Source organism: Centroberyx gerrardi, chromosome 14, assembly GCF_048128805.1.
Source record: "Centroberyx gerrardi isolate f3 chromosome 14, fCenGer3.hap1.cur.20231027, whole genome shotgun sequence".
Taxonomy (NCBI): Eukaryota; Metazoa; Chordata; class Actinopteri; order Beryciformes; family Berycidae; genus Centroberyx; species Centroberyx gerrardi.
In genome coordinates, this window is record NC_136010.1 from 8,447,206 (window position 1) to 8,468,127 (window position 20,922).

General features: G+C 41.2%; 1 protein-coding gene across 1 annotated transcript; it reads left to right on the plus strand.

Annotated features, from left to right (window-relative positions):
* Nucleotides 1-303: 303 nt before the first annotated feature.
* On the plus strand, nt 304-20,619 carry LOC139920226 (N-terminal EF-hand calcium-binding protein 1-like). The gene is made up of 12 exons (XM_071910182.2): nt 304-426; nt 4,165-4,189; nt 10,611-10,719; nt 11,806-11,831; nt 12,189-12,286; nt 16,491-16,749; nt 16,971-17,050; nt 18,798-18,851; nt 19,179-19,291; nt 19,438-19,515; nt 19,680-19,771; nt 20,356-20,619. The coding sequence occupies exons 1-12, from the start codon at nt 304-306 to the stop codon at nt 20,382-20,384; spliced, it is 1,086 nt and encodes a 361-aa protein (XP_071766283.1). The 3' UTR covers nt 20,385-20,619.
* Nucleotides 20,620-20,922: the final 303 nt, after the last annotated feature.

Sequence of the window (20,922 nt, forward strand, 5' to 3'; positions counted from 1 at the left end):
TCACCAGCAGATGGTGCATTCCTCTGGATTTTATGAATAGCTCCTGGCTGCTGACGGTGTCCGTGTAGAGGCGGAGTTTCTCATGTTGTCAAATCAAATCGCCTCTCCGGTAACGCGCAGCGGGCAGCAGGCAGCAGGCAGCGGGCTGGTCCATCCTACACGGACAGGAGAGCAACTGGAACACAGGACCACGACCATCCTCACTGAAGGACAATCTCTACCAAAACAAACAAAAAAACAAAAAAACAAAGGGGACAATCTTTCTATAAAGGCAGAAATTGCATCGAAAGTAAGAGTGTGAAAATGTTGGCCTGCACAGAGATGATTACCATGTGTCTTCAGTCTGCCAAGCACGAGCACTTGAGAAAGCAGCAGGCGCTTGAGCAGAACCAAAATCAAAACCAAGGCATCTCTATTTTTCAGGATGTAAGTACACCTTCGTTTTGTGTGTTTAAGTGGCATCATGGCTCCTAGAATTACCCAGCAACATTGCTTATGAATTACCTTTTTTAAAAAAAAATTATTCCTTACTATTGCTTTTGTGCATGATTGTTCTAAGCCATAATTAGACATGTTTAGTCCACCTCCTGGGAGGGGGGGGGGGGGTCGTCAAATGTAGCCTAAAAAAAGACTGTACAGCCATACGGGCAATGCATTGTCCTTCAGTCTTTATGAATGGTTCATACGGAGTTAATGCACGTCAGCTTCCCATCTATATGTGCTGAATTTACTGCTAGCCTATTACGTAAGAAAGGTGAGAGGGCTTGTCCATTAGTGCGTGACTAACACAGAGGATGCCTTAACGCAATATTCCTTACATAGGGAATACACTGGATCCTAATGTTTTGATGTAAATTTCCATTCAACCTACAAAACATTAAGATTTTGTGGTTATATTTTGGCTGTATATCGGTTTTCATATGGTAATGAGGGTCATGACATTGGTTGTCCCTAGATGAGATGCATAGAGTGTTTCTTTAACAGGTCTTTTATCATGATATTGTATGATTTTTTTTCATATTAGTCATAGCCCCTGTCTTCGTCCAGTTAGAAAATAGAAACACCTATTAAAAAAAAAATAGAAACATCTTAAATGTTTAATCATTTAATCAGGATTTTGCTTGCACAGCTCACTGTGGGTTGGATTTACATGCACAGCAAGAAATGCTCCCCAACTCCAGGTACTTAGATTCAGTACAGTTAGTTTTCTTTTCAGTATGAATAATTTACTCTGATTCGTAAATCCCCTCCATATAAAACCAGTTCCAGCCATTCTTTAGGCTTTCAAAGGGACAATACTGTGTGTACATGCAATATTGTATTTTTTTTTTAGGAATTATTGCTCTCTTTTGCAATTTTTTGGAGCCTATGTGGCTGCATCGCCTCTGATTCACTGAGGATATTCCAGAAAACACCAGACAATGTATCAGCAGCGTCATTTATTTTCCTTAGACTTCCTAACAACTGACTGTAAATAAAATTCCCCCGATTTCCTCGAGGCAGATTATTGGCCAGCAAAGGGAACATTAGACTGCAGCAAGTGCACATTTGGCTTAAATGCAGTTAGCGTCCATTCTCTGACTCCAGCCCAATATGCTGCATAATCTCCAAACTGGCATCCCTTCATGGAACCTATTACAGCGGCTAATGGATGACATAAAAGCTGCATAAATGAAGTTTGTATGCGCAATACAGTATATTATCCATCTTTGCTGCCATAATATATATAGATTTTTTCCCCCTTTTCCAGCTAGAAAGAGCATTTTGAATCAAAATCTCCCACAGCTTGGCAGAACAAAATGACACATGTTGTCATTTCTTAATCCACATATATGAACCTGGGCCCTCCTCATTCCTTCCCCTTCTCCATTCGTTGTCATTCCTCCGCCTTCCCACCAATTAAATCATGCTGGTGCACACTCTCACATTTGCACAGTATTTTACAGAGAATTGAGCCTCATTTATGCTTGTCTTCCTCTCCATGGGCTCATTACAGCTTAGTTAGACTTGCTGTAAGCTTTTTTGTTTCATCAGTATGTTTCTCTCTCTCTCTTTCTCTCACTCTCTCTATCTTTGGGAAAAGGCTTAGTCTCTCTGTTTATGTAATTAAACAGGTTGGAGAACTTATTGTTTGGTTTAATAGGTTCACAATTCTACCAAAGCTGTTGGCGCTGTGTGTACAAATCGACTTTACCGTCTCTGAGATGTTTCTCGGTGCTCTTACTGAGATAATAATTTGCCTTGAGGCGATGATGGGAAAGAGCGATGAATGTTTTGAACATAGCTGATATACTCTACTGTAGGAAGTAGCCCCAGATGTTTCCACAGCTCGTTTACTCTTCCAGCTGTAGTTTTTATCGGGTTCGATAGGACTCAGCGTGACATGTTAGCAGGCCCCAGGGATTGACTGAGGCGGAAATTACAACTGCACAGTGCATCCATGTAGCTAATCCTGCTTTCAGGACGTCTTCATCAGCGCCGCCTGATGACAACACCTCCATCATCTCCACCACCCTCCCACTTAACGGCACAATGGATGAATAAAGGCCAGTAAATCTCCTCTTTCAGGCTCCCTCAGAGCCGGTGTTTATTACCCTCAATTTGTTTCCCTCATTTTATGGAGCGCTTCCCTGCAGGCTTCCTCTGAGGCGTCTCAGGCAGGATGCTGACACCAGCACTTCTGCGGTTTTAGGGAGAATTGACGATGATAGCACCTTGAAGGTACTTGAGCATGGCGGCCTCCAGGTTTCATGGGATCACCTGTACCGCAGTGTGAAGCGTCCGAAAGTCATAATTCCCACTGGTCAGTTAAAAGATGTTAAGTGTATTCTGGCATGGGTCAGGAGGACTGAATGTTTCCCACTTCCTAGAGCAGTGATTCTCAACCTTTTTCATATCAAGGACCCTAATTTAGTACACATTTGGGCTGCGGACCCATATTTGATGAGATTTTGTCTGCCGGACCCAAATCTGAGAATATTTTTATTATTAGATATGATTTTATCCAGAATTCTGTGTTGTAGGTAGAGAGATAACAGTGAAACTATGATCAAAACAGTCACTCTTCTACATTCTCTAATTGTGTTAACTGCATCAGTTTGCTGAGGACCCCCTGGAACCCCCTCAAGGCCCCCTGGTGGTCCCAGACCCCACTGTCCTAGAGGACTTCAATGCAATCATCTTTGTTATTCTGTCCCAATTGTTCTTTGAAATGCTGTTATTCAGGCTCACCATGGGCTGCTGTCTCCAGTCTAGATCTGACTTGAATGAAGGTGTGATGTTTTAAAACGGGATGCTAGCGGAGCTTTCACACCCCAGCGTGCTCGAAAGGTGACAGCTATGGATCTGAGTGCAGCGCTCTCCGCTCTGATAACACAGTGACTCAGCCAGCCGTTGGACTCTCTCTGGGACTGATTGGGTGCACACACTGTGTTTTTAACTGAAATGGTGGTGAGGTGAATGAGGCGTCCAGCTCTTCTCCCACACAATACCTCACACTCTGCAAACCGACCTGACTGCTTTGGTCACACAACGATGATAATGATGATTGTATTGCTATGTTTATACCATAACTTAACACAAAACACCATTGATTCATGCTTTCGCAAATTTCACACAAACCATGGGCAACAATCGTAAAGCAGAATGATCTTTTCAATGTCCTCTGAAAGGGAAAAAAGAAAGAAAGATAGAAGCTATCATTCCAATCAGCAACTTTCCCTCCCTGAGCTCCTTGGCTGGCAAACATAAATGTCAGCGTTTCATTTCCTGAGGAGATGTCGTATCTCGTGGTTATTGAAATGCGGAAATTACAGCTCCTCTTAAATGTTCTCCTGTGTACAAAAAGGCAGCAAAATGCCAAAAACATTCATTCGTTCAGATGGATTGCCCCACATTTGTGGTTTTATAAAGGTTAGGGAGGCTTCTGGGTTGGCATGCGTCACTGCTTCTCCCTTATCCTCCCCTTTTTTGTCTGAGAGTCTCATTTTTATCTCTGACGACTATCTGGCTTCACTTCTATCCTCCATGTCACAACACAGATTCCCTCACATCAAGATATTTTTTCGTAATTGCTCAAAACTTGATTTAATCTTCTGCAAGTGTTTTTTGTCATTTATGCAAGTTAACTAATCCTAAACGCGATCTTCTTTTGTCTCGTTTCAGATATTCCGCCGGGCAGACAAAAACGGTGAGTAAACAAAATATGCAGCTAATTGGATTATACAGCTAATTAGAATTCAATCAAAATCTCTTTGAAGGAGTTGTTTGCGCCGCAGAAATGAGATGCACCAGTTAAAAGCAGGCACAACTCATTCAGATAGACATTTCATTATCTGAGGGGATTCATGCAGACTGTATGAAAAAGTTATTATTCAAAATTATCTCTCAGTTTTGTTGAGATCCTTGTTGAGATAGAGGACAGAGGATCTTCACATAAATAACCAAGGTCCATTACAACCGCATGTCTCTGGCTCTCTGATATAACTACATATGACAAAATGAACTCAGTCACTCTCCATGCCTTGCTCAGCTCAATTATATCCAATATTTAGGTCAAAAAAGAGAGGTCGGCCTTTATGGATACTATTGATCCCCGCAAGGTTTACATTTACAACACAATTTACAAGATTTGAAACATTTTTATTTACAACACTGCATGTGATTATGTGATTTCCTTGTCAGAAATGTTCAGTTGTAGCTTGTCGTTTGCTGGTTTACTCACTAGAAAGGGGAAAAAAACATGTTACCGACCCACTGGAGACATCCACTTAATGTAAGTGGATGCAATGTATTCCCACTGCAAACGTGTCAGTGGCACGTTTGGTTTTCCATTAACTTGATGAATTTGTACTTCAAAGGGGAGTTATTGGTAATCCTCCCCAAATCTCTTGGGGAAACACGGAGCATTCGGCTCTGGGAAGTAGTGCTGACAAACAGGCATTTGTATTTGCTCTTAATTTTTTATTCATGCATTGCATCCACAGTGTAATGGAATGTAAAACGCGATAAGGACGGTGATTAATACATGAGGTGTGTCTATGAAGGGGGGATGGTTTCCTCAGGAGTACAGTGAATATGGGTTACATAAGAGCAATATTAATGATGCCTACGTGAGCAGAGGTTGTTTAAGGTGGTTCGGGGTTTTCACTGAGTTATTTGGATGTGAAAACCCTTTGGTTCAACCATTAAAAGATGCTTTTTCTTTGGAGCTGCTGTAAAGAAAATGTAGAAGATAGAGGGGATTCATGGATTCTTCTCACCTCAAGTTGCGTCTCCTTTCAGGCGATTATTTTCTGAATCAGTAGAAAAACATAATGGCTGAAAGGCTGCATCTTCAAGAAAGCGCCACAAGGACGGGCATCATACCAGTTGTGACTAATGCTATTTTATTAGATATAGAAGATGACTGCATTTCAACGAGCGGGGCATTCATATCACGAATGCTATCATGCTGTTCTTTATTGCAAGCTTTTGACTAAAGCCTCAAGTAACTGATCCAGATTTTTTTTCTTTTTTTTCTCTCCACCCTCCAATCCCCCCCCCACACACACACACATACAAAAACATCAAAGCTTTTATTTTTCACTCTTTGTAGCAACAAAAAAAGAAGATAAAAAGAGGGAAGAGAAGTCTAATGCATGTTTGTGGTAGTTATCTTCAGTGTGCAGCAAAGCCCTCCGTGGTTCTCGACTAGCTCACTGAGTCGTGCGCCCTGGAAAAACCAGCCTCCTTCCAAGCAACAGTGAGTGGGCCGCCGTGATCCGCCTCGAGCGCTGCAGATTTACCACATAATGAGAGCTGGCCACTTGCCACGACACTCTATCCCTCTATGCTACTGTAATGAGGAATTTACATTTTCTTAAAAGCACAGTTGTATGAGTACAAGGATATGAAGTAGGAGATACTGTAAGCTTTCACCCGCCGGCCTCCCGGCATCTGTAATACATTTACGTTGCTGCAAACTACATTAAGAGCTGTGGGCTGCACTGGGGTCCTGTGGCTCACATGTAATGAGATGAAACTGATCAAGCGTGGTTAATGATTATAGTATTTTTCACTGCAACTTTGATTCATCGTCTGGAAAACGCATACTCGCACGGAAGCAAGACACAGGGTAAATCAGCAAGCAGATTTTGTCTTTTGAAATAAATGATCTTCAGTCGGAGAGCGATGCATTTGAAGTGTTGAGTGTGACAGAGGGGTCAGGGATTTCCCTTAGAAGGACTTTTCATAAGAGCGTCTTGACTTGAGCTGAATTCTTAATACAAGCAATGGGCTGAAAAATGATTTGCCAAGGCCATTGAGCGCTTTCTCAAGAATGTCACTAACTGCACTGTAACTGCAAGAAAAATCCAATCCAAGCAGTAAATTAACTCTATTACTGTACTTTACTTATTTATGTTATATATTTTCATTATTTTATTATTGTGTATATTTCATAAAAGAAATATACTGGCGTGAAACATTGAAGGTGAAGAAAATGATCGTGTTTAAAAAATATGATTTGAGGTGGCAAGTGATATCTGAGCGGGTGAAGGGGTTGAAGTTTGTTTACTTGCAGTCATTTAATAAATACTGTATTCAGTACTGCAGCAGAGTTATTTGGAGTGGATTGTAGTCTACAGCAGAAATCTCATAAGATGCGCTGAGGTACAAAATGCATGACTATAGCGCTGGATGGAAGTATGTGAAAATAATAAATCAATAGTTTAATGATGTTTTTGAGATGCAGACATTTAGCTGTAATTTCAGGCTAAAACCCATTGGCAACATATTGAAAATGATTCCATAATTTAATTGGTCCAAAGATTTTTGGCACCTGGAAATGAGAGCGCCATGTACAAAAAGTGCTTTAACCTGTACATACAGTAGTGAGAAACACAAATTCAAGTTGAAGCCTCAATTCACTTTGCTCTTTCAAAAGAACAATTCATAAGAAAGAAAGACCCATCCAATGTTTTACCTTCCAAAGAGATTTTAGTGCACATGCAAATAGTCATGTTTTTTTGATTCAACAAACATGATCAGAAATATTTTTTTTCTGGGTTGATGTTTTTTCTTTTAATCTATAGACAGTGCATGTTTATCCGACTGAACTGGATCGACACACACAAGCAGTCCGATCATGCTATTGTTATGTATTACGTATTCTCTTGAAACCATTGCATTGGTGGACCGTATGAATTATTGATAGCGCTGCATTGGTCTGGACTCCATTTTCGACCCTCGAGGAAAAGAGTTCCTTGAAAGATACTGACTTAATGCTGAGACAGGGACGGCTTTTATTTAGGTCACATTTACAACTGCAGTTTTATTCAGACTGAAGAGAGAGAATAGCAAGAAAGCTCCGTTGCATCTGTCCCGAAGAAACGGTTTATTATCAGTCTGAATGGCACTTTAAATTCCCCAACAGGGGTGTTGTATTGACTTGTCAGTCACAAAGCGTCTGGATCGATGGTCGCTAAATCTGCATCCTGTAATTAAAACTCTGTCTGAGAGCTGAATGTTGACCATGGTGACCAGCTCTTTTCCTCACGCAGGAAATCAGAATCACTTCATCCAGCAAGTAGAATAAATGCATATGATTTCATCTTATGGCATATTGACTATTCATGTTCTAACATTACATACTGACACATGGTGAAAGGACAGTGCAACACCTCACAAAGTGCAAAGGTAGTAGACAGTATATGTCACTCTATATGCATAAATTCAACATCCAGTATCTGTGTGCACTGAAGCAGAATGGCATGCACTGTGGTTGCAGCTGTAGAGGAGATGTAGCGAGAGCTGAGTTGTGCATTGGTCCACTGTACCATGAGCTAGTTACACTGAATTGAATAAGATCGAGTGTGAAATGAATTGTGAGCATCATAGAACATAACAATAATTCCTGGAGCTGAAAAGTGTCATGATGCACAAAGTTATACCTGGTAATCTACAACAAACAGGCAGCCTGCGTCACTTCAGAGTGTGAAACCTGAAGCTGATGACTCTCAAAACTGCTGAGATGCTCATCAGACAGATTCCCTTCAAGATAAGTGGCTCAGTTGTGAACCCAGCTGAGTCATTCATGGTTCCTGGGGACCAAATCACTAACACCCTCAAATGGGACGAGAACATTTACTGTCTAATCGAGACGGCCCTATAGAAGATGCTTTTTTTTACGCAGCAGCTGAAGAATCTCGATGAGGCTGCATATTGCTGTTGTTGGTTGAACACCTTGTATCTCTAAAATGTCAACTTTTACGGAACTAAGAAAAGCAGCCTTCTTTTTTGCTTATTTTTCAGTTCATCCAATGTGTTTTTAAACGTTTTCATCAGCCAAAGGGTTATAGAACTTTCTCAACCCACAGAGGATCATGTAATCCTTTAATTTAAGTTAAAAGATGAAAATCACCAAAATTGGAGTTACAAGGTTTTTACCCCACAACGATGATATGCAATTCAGCTTGAACGCACAACAACACGCTACAGAACATGGAATGCATGTATGTAGAGTGATATGTGCTTTGTAATGTCATTTTACACTTCATATGAGGTCTCCAGTCCTGGTACCATGTGTCAGTATCCTGTGACACCATGTGAGTTGTGATATGTCTCTGCACCAAAGCCAGCAGGGCAAATTCCTGTACATTCTGATGAGGGGATTGGAGTTGGAACAAAGCATCTGAGGTGAAGCACATGCCTCACCTTGTTAGGAGAAACTGGCTAGATCCAGAATCCAAAGGGTTCCTCTATTGCTGCCCCTCTCTTTGAGAAACGATGAATGTTTGCATAATGTGCCATCTGAACTACACTGTAAGTTATTATATTCGGGCGTGTAATTGGGTGTGAAACAAAAACAAAGCAACTATGATAGAGAAGACTGGGGAATGAGTCAAAAGCACAACAGATTGTGTTTACTCCCAGCATTATGCGGAACGAGGCACAGTCGGCAGTGCGGGGAAGTTTGAGGAAAGAGTTATGGCTCTCTGTCTACTCCATTAGCTTCTCCTTCCAGCTGGACTACAACATAACCAGACCGCAGTAAACAACAAAGTTTGTCATCTTAAGGCCGTGATCCTTATGTTATGATCAGTGGCTTGTAGACAAAGTAACTTTAAAACAGTGCTGAACACTCTTCAGCTCTGGCAATGCTTGGATGTTAATTTTTGCCCAAAATCTGAAGCAAATCTCCTCATGAAATTTATCATTTTATAAATAAGCCTTTGCTGCAAATGCATCTTATCCAGAGCCGCCCACTTTGTAAGATGGCACCGAGTCAAAATTGTTCTTACAAACTTAACAGATGATATGATTCACCATTGGCTCAGGCCTATCAGTCTGAGCTGTGTTGCCTGGCGGGGATCTCGGAGCTGCGTCTCAAAGGGTTTCAGTGCTCGCAGAGCAAAGCAGGAGAAATCGGAGTGAGATCTCATTATCGTCCAAAGACAGCCTGTTAGTGAGCTCTGAGTACTCAAACCAGCCCTCAATCCCTGCTCCCAATTTCCCTGGGACCCTGCGGGCCGGTAGCTCACAGCCCCAGACGCTGCTTATCAGAGGCGTGCTGTGCTTACCTTCAGCAGACATGCTCACATGGCTTCATGTTTGTCTTCTGAGCTGCTGTAGACTGCAGAATGGCTATGGAATGACTGCAGTTTGGTTTATATGGGAACTGCATTTTTGTGATGATTATGAAATTGTTATTGGAGAAATGAAATGTACACAGAAAAATAAAGGTGCTAACTGGAACTGAAAATGGTTCTTTGGAGTGATGCCATGGAAGAACCATTTCTGGTTCCACAAAGAACCTTCTTTAAAGAACCATTTCTGCACTCCTTTGCTTAGACACCTGCATTGTGTTTTTGTTTATCTGCCCTTGTATAGCCTCATTTGCAATTGTACAATATATACTATGGAGGGGTTTGATTATTTTCCACATTTAGGCCATCACCCACCGTCCAATATCTAAGAATTAAGAACTTTTAATTGAAAGGTTCTTTGTGGAACCAGAAATGGTTCTTCTATGGCATCACTCTGAAGAACCATTTTCGGTTCCAGTCCGCACCTTCATTTTTCTTTGTGTAGGGGAAATTGAAACATTGGGTAAATTATTTTGTAGCATCAGTTCTCAGTAGTAAGGAAATGAGTCCAAGTCATCCTAATAGAAATAGGATTTCATATTAAAAATATATTTTGTGCACAGTTGTAGGTAATTATTTAGTGCAAAAGAGCAAAAATTGGATTTTCAGATGTATCGCATCATTAAACAATCACTTTATTGAATTCATGGAGCTAGGTGAGGGGAAGTGACTGTTACTGTCAATTCAATTTCATGAGAAAGACGTCTAAGTATAGTATATCACCCAGACAAATTTTCATGCTTGACAGAAGTTTTAATGCTGAATAAAAAAGACTTTGGGACTATGTTGATTGAGGTGAAATATTTTTAATTTGCAGCAGCGCCTTTGAGCTTATCACTGGAATTAATTTGGTGTGTGAATTCAACAGCTGAGAGCCAACTTGTTCCATTACCTTTAGTACTGGGCAATCACAGCAGTCCTAAACCCTCTTTAAAACTCAGTGAGGTGTAATTTTCTCTGGTCTGTCTCCCTCCCCCCTCTCAGACGATGGGAAGCTGTCCTTGGAGGAGTTCCAGTCGTACTTCGCTGATGGTATCCTCACCGAAGAGCAGATGCAGGAGCTGTATTACTCCATTGACAGGAAGCAGACGGAGTAAGCTCATCTGCCTTTGGGACGTCCTCCAACTCTGCTGCCATCTGTAGCCCCTCCTGCTCTCCCTGCCTGGCAGGGAGAAGTCTATACTTCACTTCAAAGGAGACGTGTTAATATTTTATAGAGAGCCTTGAATCTGGAGCGAAAACCCTGAGTTCTTACCAGGAGAGTTAGCGGCAGTCTGTTTGCTCAGTGATGAGCCCAAATAAGATTTAGAAATATGTAAACATATGTCACTGCCACCGGCTTACAGTTAAACTTGAAAATGATTTGTTAATGAATAATATAGTAATATAGTAATAATACCCAAGAGGGTGATCTGTAGTGTGACGATGGGCAACTGCTCAACTGTGATGAAATTGATATGAGGCATCACTGTGTGCCGTCGCCATTACTGAAATACCCATAATTACACTAAAGAACATTGTCTCAGTTGATATAGCTATAATACAATCGTTACCTATATACATACCTGTTATAACTGAAAAGTTTTCTTCAAATTAATATAAATGCATGGAAAAATAATAACATTATAACAAATAATAACATAAAAAATGTTATGGCATAGCAACCAATAAAACGCTACCAGCTGTGCATTATGGGAATTATCAGCACAGTTTGAACATGTCTTTGACCAATCAGATTGCTGGGTTGAAACCAACCACTGTATAAGCTGACGTAAATCACAATAATCAAATCAAATCCAAAAATGTTTTCATCTTCCTAGAGTAAATGTAATCTTAAGTGAATGTACAAATGAATGAAACAACACAAATGTCCAACATACAAGTTGCTAAAGCCAATTTTATTTCCTTGATAATTAGACTTCCAGTATGAATTTCTCCACAGTGCCCCAATGCCCAATCAAGTCAAGGCAAATACATTCATAAAGTGCTAAAAATGGTAATGCTTCTTTCTGGACTAGTCTAGATTAGTAGCAGACCACTCTATACACATAACCGCTTCACTCATGGAAATGGCTACCCTTTACAGGTCTTTGATAACAATATTTCAGGCCGCCCTATGCTCTCTGCTGCCATTAACATTTCTCTTTCTCTCCGTCCTCTTCCTCCTCTTCCCTCTCAGCAACCTAGACACAGACAAACTCTCAGGTAATTTCATCTGCTTCTTGCATGTTTTTCTTGACTGTGCTATCAACATCTCTCTCAAAACCTCTCAAGTTGTCCTTTGTGTGTCGCGAAGGCCCCAGGTTTTGTGTTTTTAGCTGCTGTTGTTGGCATCAGCTGTCTCTTAATGGCCACAATTCAAACCTAAGCATGCCCCAGTCTCTGTGACTCAGCGGATAATTATGGCATTGCCCAAAGTACTTCCATTCTAATTATTCCCATCAACTTCAGTATTGGTTTCTGCTGTCAGAGTTAGTTTCTCTGCTCTCTCAGTATGCTATCTTCAGGCACAAAGCATGCTGAAAGTGCTGAACGAACCTTGACACCATCTTCCTCCACCAGAATACTTCACTCCACACCTGGGAGAATACGTCAACGTCTTGTCCGCTCTGGAGAAGCTGAACGTCGCCATCTTGAAGGCCATGGACAAAACTAAAGAGGTGGGTGGCCACGACTCTCACCTTTATACCATCTGATGTCTTTAACCTTTGCACATTCCCGATGCCAAGCTGCTGTTGTTAAATTTTGGATGTCAAGAAAGAATTAAAATGTAGAAAGACAACAGCAAGCGATTATCCACTTTAATGGCATTTCTAAGTGTCCCTTATCCCACCCCTAAGGATTCGGGCCGGCTTTTGTTTGTGCCTCAGCTGTCAGTCTGAAACCCTCTCAGAGGCCTTTAGAGATCTCTCAGCTGTGACAGCGATATGAAAGAAAAGGAAAACGGCCCTGCATGACTGGCTCCTCCTGCTCCTGCTCTGGTTCGACTCACTGACACTACATTTTCACAAGGGCTCACAGGACTTTACAAGAACCGCGCTCTTATAATGGCCCTCTGCAACAAGAAACTGTGTGTCAGGTTTCTGTAATGGTTGGTATATCCAATATGGCAGCTGTTTGAATTTATAACACAGTTGTACAGAGACTAGGGAGGAAGTGTCTTTGCGATCCAAGACATAGAAACGTTTGGTTCTGTAATGGGTTTATATTGTCTAGACCTGCGTAGATTGTCTCATTTTCACAGCTGTGCAGAGGTAAAACAAATGAACATCTACTGGCTGGTGGCTGGATGCCAAGCTGAGTACAAAGCACATGACACTACATTATGCTTCCAAGGTGTTGCTTCTTTGTAGCTGCTAAGGAGCTCATAAGCACTCAAAACATTGATGTTGAAACTCTGTAGAAGCATATTGTAGTGCACAGTGTTTTCACTTTTTTTTTTTTTACAATAGCAAAGCTTATCCAGCATGCATTTGACGGACGGTGACGTGCAGAACGTGGCCAAGTTCAACGTCAGTACAAACAAGCACAAAGTTTTCACAATATCCCATTATGGCATGGTGAAAAATTAATATTAAAACAGCTATGGAAACTGATGATGATTGAACTGATATCATAAGATATTTAGGTCCCGATTTCACAAAATAACACAGGTAGCAGCTGGACGACTACGGACATCATCTCAACTTTCATAGTGTTATATTACAGTATTTCTCTACTCTATACAACGTCAAAATGTTTGCTGGGTTATGTTCACATTAGAATGCAAAGGTTCTATAAAGAGTACAGATAACTCCAAAAAATAACTCCAAACTCCAAACAACACATGAATCCAGAAGTACGCACATTCCTGCACGCAATATCTTGTTTTATCACCTTCTGATTGGAGCCAGTGGGTCATTTTGTTGCCTCTGTATGTCGAGGCCTTGGAGTTAAAATGGAGGTCACTGCTATTGAGGTCAAAGCAATCATAAAACAGTGATAAACCTTTACATTGTCACTGCCAGCATTTCCAAACCAACCTGATACAGTATCTCAAATCAAATCATCAGGCTCAGATTATGAATCACGTTAATCAGAGCATTGGAAATCCTATTTTGCAGCTCCGTCAAGCAGAACCATATACAGTATATTCCATACATGAGATTTAGCCGGGATTAAAATGGTCGCCTCTGACACGCACAGCGCATGAAGAGACTGTCTGAAAACTCGACGAGGCTGTAATCAGATTGTTTTGAGCGCACCGTCGAGATCAACATCAAAGAACTTACGCTAAGACATAATCAATAGCACAACTCACTCCTCATCGATCTCGCCTAACCCTCCATGTTAAGCCAACTGGCAAATAGTTATTTATTTTTGGCAGGAGAAGAGAATCAGGTGTGGACTGTGGACTGATAGAGGCCTGGATGTGGATGCAGACTCATAATGAGATTGTTTTCCGTGATACGCAGTGACTTTTTCCTCTTGTTTTAATTGATGTGCAGGGGGTCGGTATTAGTAATTAGAGCTGAACAATTAGTGGGAAAAAAATAAACTAAAAAATATAAACTTATGCAATTCCCAAAATGCAGAGGCTGCAATTAATTGCTTAAGAGAGAGCGGGGCGTCCAAAATGGATTTACAAACAAGGTGTTTTAGTGCTGCGGGTAATCTTTGGTCCATGAATCAAGTACAATATTGGTGAAAACCTTTCATCATACTCAAACTGACACTGACAAATATATTTTTTTAACAAATTACTTTTCTTTAAACAATTTTAAAGTTCTAAAAAATGTATGAGAAGAAAAAGATGATATGAATCGCAGTTAAAATCGCAATTGCAATATTCTGTCAAATAAAAGCAATTCGATTTTTTGTCAGTATCTTTCAGCCCTATTAGTAATGACAGTGACGCATTTGCCTACGTCTGTTTGAGTTCCCATGGATATTTTAGCTTGTATTTTAGTCTGTACACACACTCAGAGAGAGAGAGGGAGAGAAAGAGAGAGAGAGAGAGAGAGAGAGAGAGAGAGAGAGAGTTCAATGAACGTCGGGTGATATGACAATAACCAGGCTGACAAAAGCCCCCCAGCTGTCCAACTGACTTGACGTCAAATGTCCTCTACACGCAAAACACACCGCCACTTTTCAGCTCCTCTAATCTCATCCTCTTTTCTATTTCTTTCCCTCCCTCCCTCTCTTTTCGTCCATATGTTTTATTCTCTCAGGCCCACTCTTTCTTCTCTTTTTCTCGGCTTTATCACTCTGTACATCCATCTCCTCCGACATTGTCTCCCCACGTCTGTCTCTGTTTCTCTCTCACTCCCTTTCTCTTGATCTTTCTTGCTCTCTGTATCACTCTTGCCTTCCTACATCTCATGCATTTTTCATGTTGCTATTAGTCAGCCAAAAGGCTCTCTTTGCCCTGACGAGCAGTCGCACCTTTAACCATATTGAGATCAGCCTTGCTTATTCATGCCTTCACCTCAGCTATTGCTAAATCAAAGACAAAACTGATCCTAGAGCAGAGGCCATCAGCACTCATCTTTATGGATATAGGCAAAAATATGAGCTACACTTTGACATGAACTCACTTTTACATGAACATGAACTTTTAGGTTTATAACGCTTTAATAATGCTTTGAAACAGAACAGGAACAGGAAAATTGATTTATCCATGAAGGAAATAACAGACTATAATAAATAATTTTCTGCATTGCTGTAGCGCCCCGAGATAAAAAAGAATATATCAACTGTGGTGTTGCAGCTCTTCTGTCTTGAAGAGAAAGGGAGGAGGAATGAGAAACAGACTAAGGTTCATTACTCATGAAGTGCAGCGTGTGCTGCGGAGAGAGGAGAACACGTAGGCCAGGAACTGGAGGAAGAAAGGATTCCTATAAACCGATCCCACTGGTTGTCATTTTTCAAATCACCCATCCAATATTTCCCGCTGTCAATTTCTCTGAACTCTTATTTCATTGCACCACGGGGTGGGGAGATCCATTTTCCACAAAAAAAAGGAGCGGGCAAAGTTGTTTTCATCTGGAAGAAGACAACAAGAAAACAACAGCCGCTGTACTGAAGGTTACTGATCCACATCTCACAAAGACTCATTTAGCAGAGCGGTACCAGACATCCATGTATTATGATGATATCATCTTTCCATGTCATTGAACAACATCACCCTGTGTGCGATGCATTCATGAACGTCTGGTAATCTACACAATGACATTCTTGACGTCTCATATAGATGACTGAGGGTGCATGTTTGGAGCGGTTTATTCAAACTGGAGCGTTTACTGCTTTAGTTTGGTTCATTTGGGCAGGTGAGAACGATGCCATATAAACTCAGGTGGCACCAAATAACAGAATCCAAACCAGCTACAGGAAACAACCCCAAAACACAAGGTATTATGGGTACAAGGAAACAGATTTTGACATAACAAAATGAACTGAGGACAAACCACAATCTCGACTTATGCTCAGATTCTTAGTGGAAGTTCATTGATTCATGTGTTCATAACTGATATGAACACCAGAGAAGGTAAATTATGGGTAAATTAAGAGTGCAGACAAATCCATCATAGTTAGATTGTAATTGGATCTATTTTGACTCCCTCCTCACCTCATCATAAATGAGCTACTTGTCCATGTGACCTTTGTTTACAAATCCAGGTTCACTTGTAATTGGTCAGTGTGAACATAAACGAACCAGTTACAAAAATGCAACAAAGACCAAAGAAAACTAACTAGAGCTGTGATCGCGCCCTAACGTCCATAGATTAGGCCTGATGTCGTATGAGGAATAATATAGAATATTATTTGTTTTTCTCTCAATATTTGCATTACGGCTGATTCCATTCCTTCATTTTTTCCATCCAGGAGTATCAGGGTTCCTCAGTCCTGGGTCAGTTTGTGACGCGCTTCCTGCTGAGGGAGACCTCCACCCAGCTGCACTCCCTCCAGTCGTCACTAGACTGCGCTATGGAGGCTGTGGATGAGCAGAGCTGCACGGGGCAGAGGATACTGCAGAAGCCCGAGGATCTGCCCGTCCAGAGGGTGGCCAAGCGCCCCAGCCGACGCATCCAGAAGAACATGTGTCTCTCCCCGACGGACCCCTACTCCGGCATGCTCACCACAGGTAAACTTTGGGGGTTAAAATATTGTGAGCTCAGCTGAGAGCAGTAACAGCATGACAAAAGACTCTGAGCACCGAATGTGATGGAAAAGGGCTTTTGGCTGCCGTCAGCCTCAGGAGAACACTCACAGAGGTGCATAAAAAACAAAAAAGCAGCACTTTAAAAATACTGCTATCCAGACAGTCTGTGTTGCGCTGTGCTGACGTTGTGTTTCCTGGGTCAGGGGTCAGCGTGGAGCCAGACAACCACTGGAGCTCCCAGATCAACCGGCTGCAGCAGCTCATAGACAAACTGGAGTGTGAGGTTCGTATGAAGTTTGGTTGTTTTGGGCAGTTATATATGCCGTTATGTAGATGCCTTAATCCAAAGTTCCTCACTGTAAGTAAGTAAGCAAATCTTTATTTATATAGCTCCTTTCAAAACTGTAAAGTGCAGTTTACAAGAGAGAAAAATAGAAATAGTCAATATAGTCACCTCAAAAACCAAAGAAAGACAAAGTAAGGTGCAAAAGGCTCGAAGGATGGCACAAAATGGAAGAATTTAACCCACAAAAATATATTCGATTTTATTACATGATGCTCGTATAGTGCTCAAGTGCTGTACAAAACTGTGTCAAACATTTCGATCACATCTTCCTCAGTGTCACAAATAAGAAACTACCAACACTTAAATAGGCTCTGTTCAAACCCAGCTGGTATCTATTGACCCAGATAAGCAGTTCTAATTACAGGAACGGGAAATACATCACAGGACATACAAGCATTAGGCGCGAAACACCAAAATACTACTAATGCAAAGCAAGACAATGGTGTACAATCCACATCTAAGTCAAGAAAACATCAAGAATTACCATCCATGAACAGATAACAATTAAAGAAATCATTGGAAACCTCCTCATTCAACACATAGGGCTGTAAGGTTTTCGAATAGTAAATCCATTTACATTCCTCCCTTGGGTTGAATGAGGAACTACGTTGGTTTCCAATGCGTTCTTTAATTGTTATCTTATCCACATGACTACAGCAGCCTTACACTGATATGATAGTGTACTGGTTTTGTTCCAGCTTGGGCCACCCACATGTGCATCCACGGTACTATGTGTCATTATGAATAGAAACGCCTGCCAAAATGTTTCCCTTAAGAGGCAGAGCTGCTCTTTGCAAATATCAGGTTTTCCCCACAGAGGCTCAGTTGCTATAGACAGAAATGTCAAGCAGACCGTGTGAGTCCTACTTTCTGGTTGCAGACACACTGAGGTTGCCCTATGGGATCCAGCGTGTTGTCAGATGGGATGATTTGTACAAAAGTGCATAAGGATGTTGAGGCCAAATGTACATGCTGTTCTGCACTACGCATACTGAATATCATGCATAAGCTATCAGTCTCTTAATGCATACTGCGCTGCACTTGGACACTGAGTAGAGGTTTTATTGATGATGATGATGATGATGAGGCACAGCGGTAGCAAGGACACTTGATACTTCAGATATTGAAGTATCAATATCTGAGTGCTGCACCGCAACAGAGAAAATATATTCTACTCTCTCGTTGGCTCTCACGGATAAAATGTTTCCCAGTGTGTTGAATGTCTTGAAATATGATGAAGTGTTACTCTTATTTCTGCCTGTATGTGTGACGATGAGTGCCAGTGGCCTCTGGGCGCTGTACTGGGATTGGTTTCGGCTTTAATTCTGCAATTATTATAATTTAAAGCAACATTCATATGAAATTTTGGCTGAGCTATTTTCTCAGATTGGAGATTGGAGCTGAGCAAATAATGAGCTAGCCTGCTAACGTGCTAATTATTACATTTTCTTATCTTCGCCATGCAGAGACAAGAGCATAATAAAACCTCGCTTCTTTTCTCGGGGCTGCGCCGAGGCTGTTGGAGGGTTAATATGAATATAGCAACATCTTCCTTGTGAAAGCCAACGCTTTGTGACAGGCTGTAACTAGAGGCCATACTTTTCCTAGATTTGGTTCAGCCAGCTCTGCAGTTGGCGCTTGTTCTGCTCATGACTGACTGAAATATTTATGCCTCCATTTTCAGAGTCCGCATCTTGAACCTCTCAAAGAGGACACATTAGCGGGCACGTATAAATCGGTGAGTCCGACTTATATAGGCCCTCTCCTATGCCATCATGCTATCATATGTTTCATACGTTGTGGTGTAAGATTGTGTAAAATCTCTATGTAGAACAGTTGATGTAAATATAGTAACGGTGCTATTAACTGATGGATCAGACTCAGTGTGGATGCCCCATGAGTTTGTGTGATTTTTGCATTCATTTGCTTTACATGTGATATTCTAAACCTGGAAATCACTCACACAAATGCACAGAATATCCAACAACAAGCCTGTTCCATCCCCAAATTATTTCAACACAGTGTGATCACAAGTCCGATTGGTTTTCCTCCCCTCCATCTCCAGAACATTCTCCTGGTCCAGAGACAAATGTCTGTGAAGGAGAGGGACGTGGAGGAGTTTCAACAAGCTCTCAAGATCTACACAGACGCCACCAGCAGCCAGCCAAACAACCTGCAGTACGTCCGCCTCTCTGAGAGCCTGAGAGCCTTTGGGTCTCGCTGTAATATGATGCCAGCCACTTCAGATATCTGCAATTCTCCCAAGCATATGAGGCTTCCTGTCTCACTCTCCATCTCTCTCTCTCTCTCTCTCTCTGTGTTAGCATGTCAGTCCAGAACCTGCCAGACAGATCATGCTTCATCATGTACGAGTTCTGGCAGGACCGTCTCTCCTGGATGAGGTATTACATATTTACATATAACAGTTTAAAAACCTTTTATTGCTGAAGCAGAATTTGCTCGGCACACACTGACTGAGCTGTTAACAGACTCTTTCTCCGGCGTTATTGGTCTTGCTGGGAGGGAACTAGCTGTCCTCATTTGTTTCATCCCTTTCTCCCTTCAGCTACCTGCAGTCGTCCATCAGTAAGACCTTCCAGCGCTGCATTATCGACTCGCTGGAAGAGCCGGAGATGGTCTCCACCATGCTGCTCCCAGGTAGGAGCCATGATAGCAGAAAGAGTGTTTTCAGCCTATTGTTGTGCACAAAATCTCACACATAGCCCCAAAACTCGCAGCAGTCGTGCATAAATCAGTTTGTTTTTAGCTTTTGACGGATTTGACGACTTTGAATTTGTTTTCTGTGTGAAACCTTTTTTTCAAGTAGTGATATGTACAGCTCAGTGAAATGGTGGGGATGAAAAATATTAGCATGGCCTAAAGCCTAGTGGAAAAATACTGTTGTTTTGAAGTTGTTTTGTATACTTAGTACAAAGAATAGGGCTTTTTAGTATTTCAAAAAAACCAAGGACTACAATCGAATATGAAATGAACTGAAGACCTTAGTGAAAATCTTTTGGGGGGAATCATTTTCGGACGCATTGCTTTATGGGTGAAATGTCCTTTTAATATTAATGTGTACTGGAGCTATTCACAATGAATTATAACCTTTAGAGGTTTACTGCTTTGGATGAATACTGAATGAAGTTACCTTGCTTCTCTGCCCATAGTCAATACTCATTTGTTTGGCTCGAGCATAGAGCATAAAACATTGATTCTTAATTATTATTTCCCCTTCACAGCTTCTTGGTGGATTATGAACAACAACTGACAGGGGCAACGCTGCTGCTATTCAACACAATAAAAGTAGGAGGAAAAGGAGATTGTATTATTGTTTTTGCTTTTGTTTTTTTGTTTTGTTTCTAATGGTTTCTTTATCTTCACTTTTTCCTCATGGCATGACCGGGATTGTTTCTGCAACACTGCGCTGTGCTGTTATTAAAAAAAAAAGTAAAGAATAACTGACTGCTTAGCTGACTCAGTCAACAGACAAACAAACAAGAATCTTGGAGAGAAACAATTGAGATAATGCAATATTTTTTGTGTTATTGAAATCCGTGCCATTGTTAATTTCACAATATTGGCACATTTCTTACGAATCATTTATTATTTCTGATTTGTAAATAGAAATGCAAGGGGAAAAAAAAAAAGATAGGCCTATTTGCATGATTTTCTTATTTCTCAGTGCTAGTTTATTTCCATCTGAACATCTTAGAATAGATAAATAGCGTCACCGATGCCACACAGATAGAAATACATGAACAGCAACCAATCTGTCCATCCATCCATCCATCACTCGTTCTTCAGTA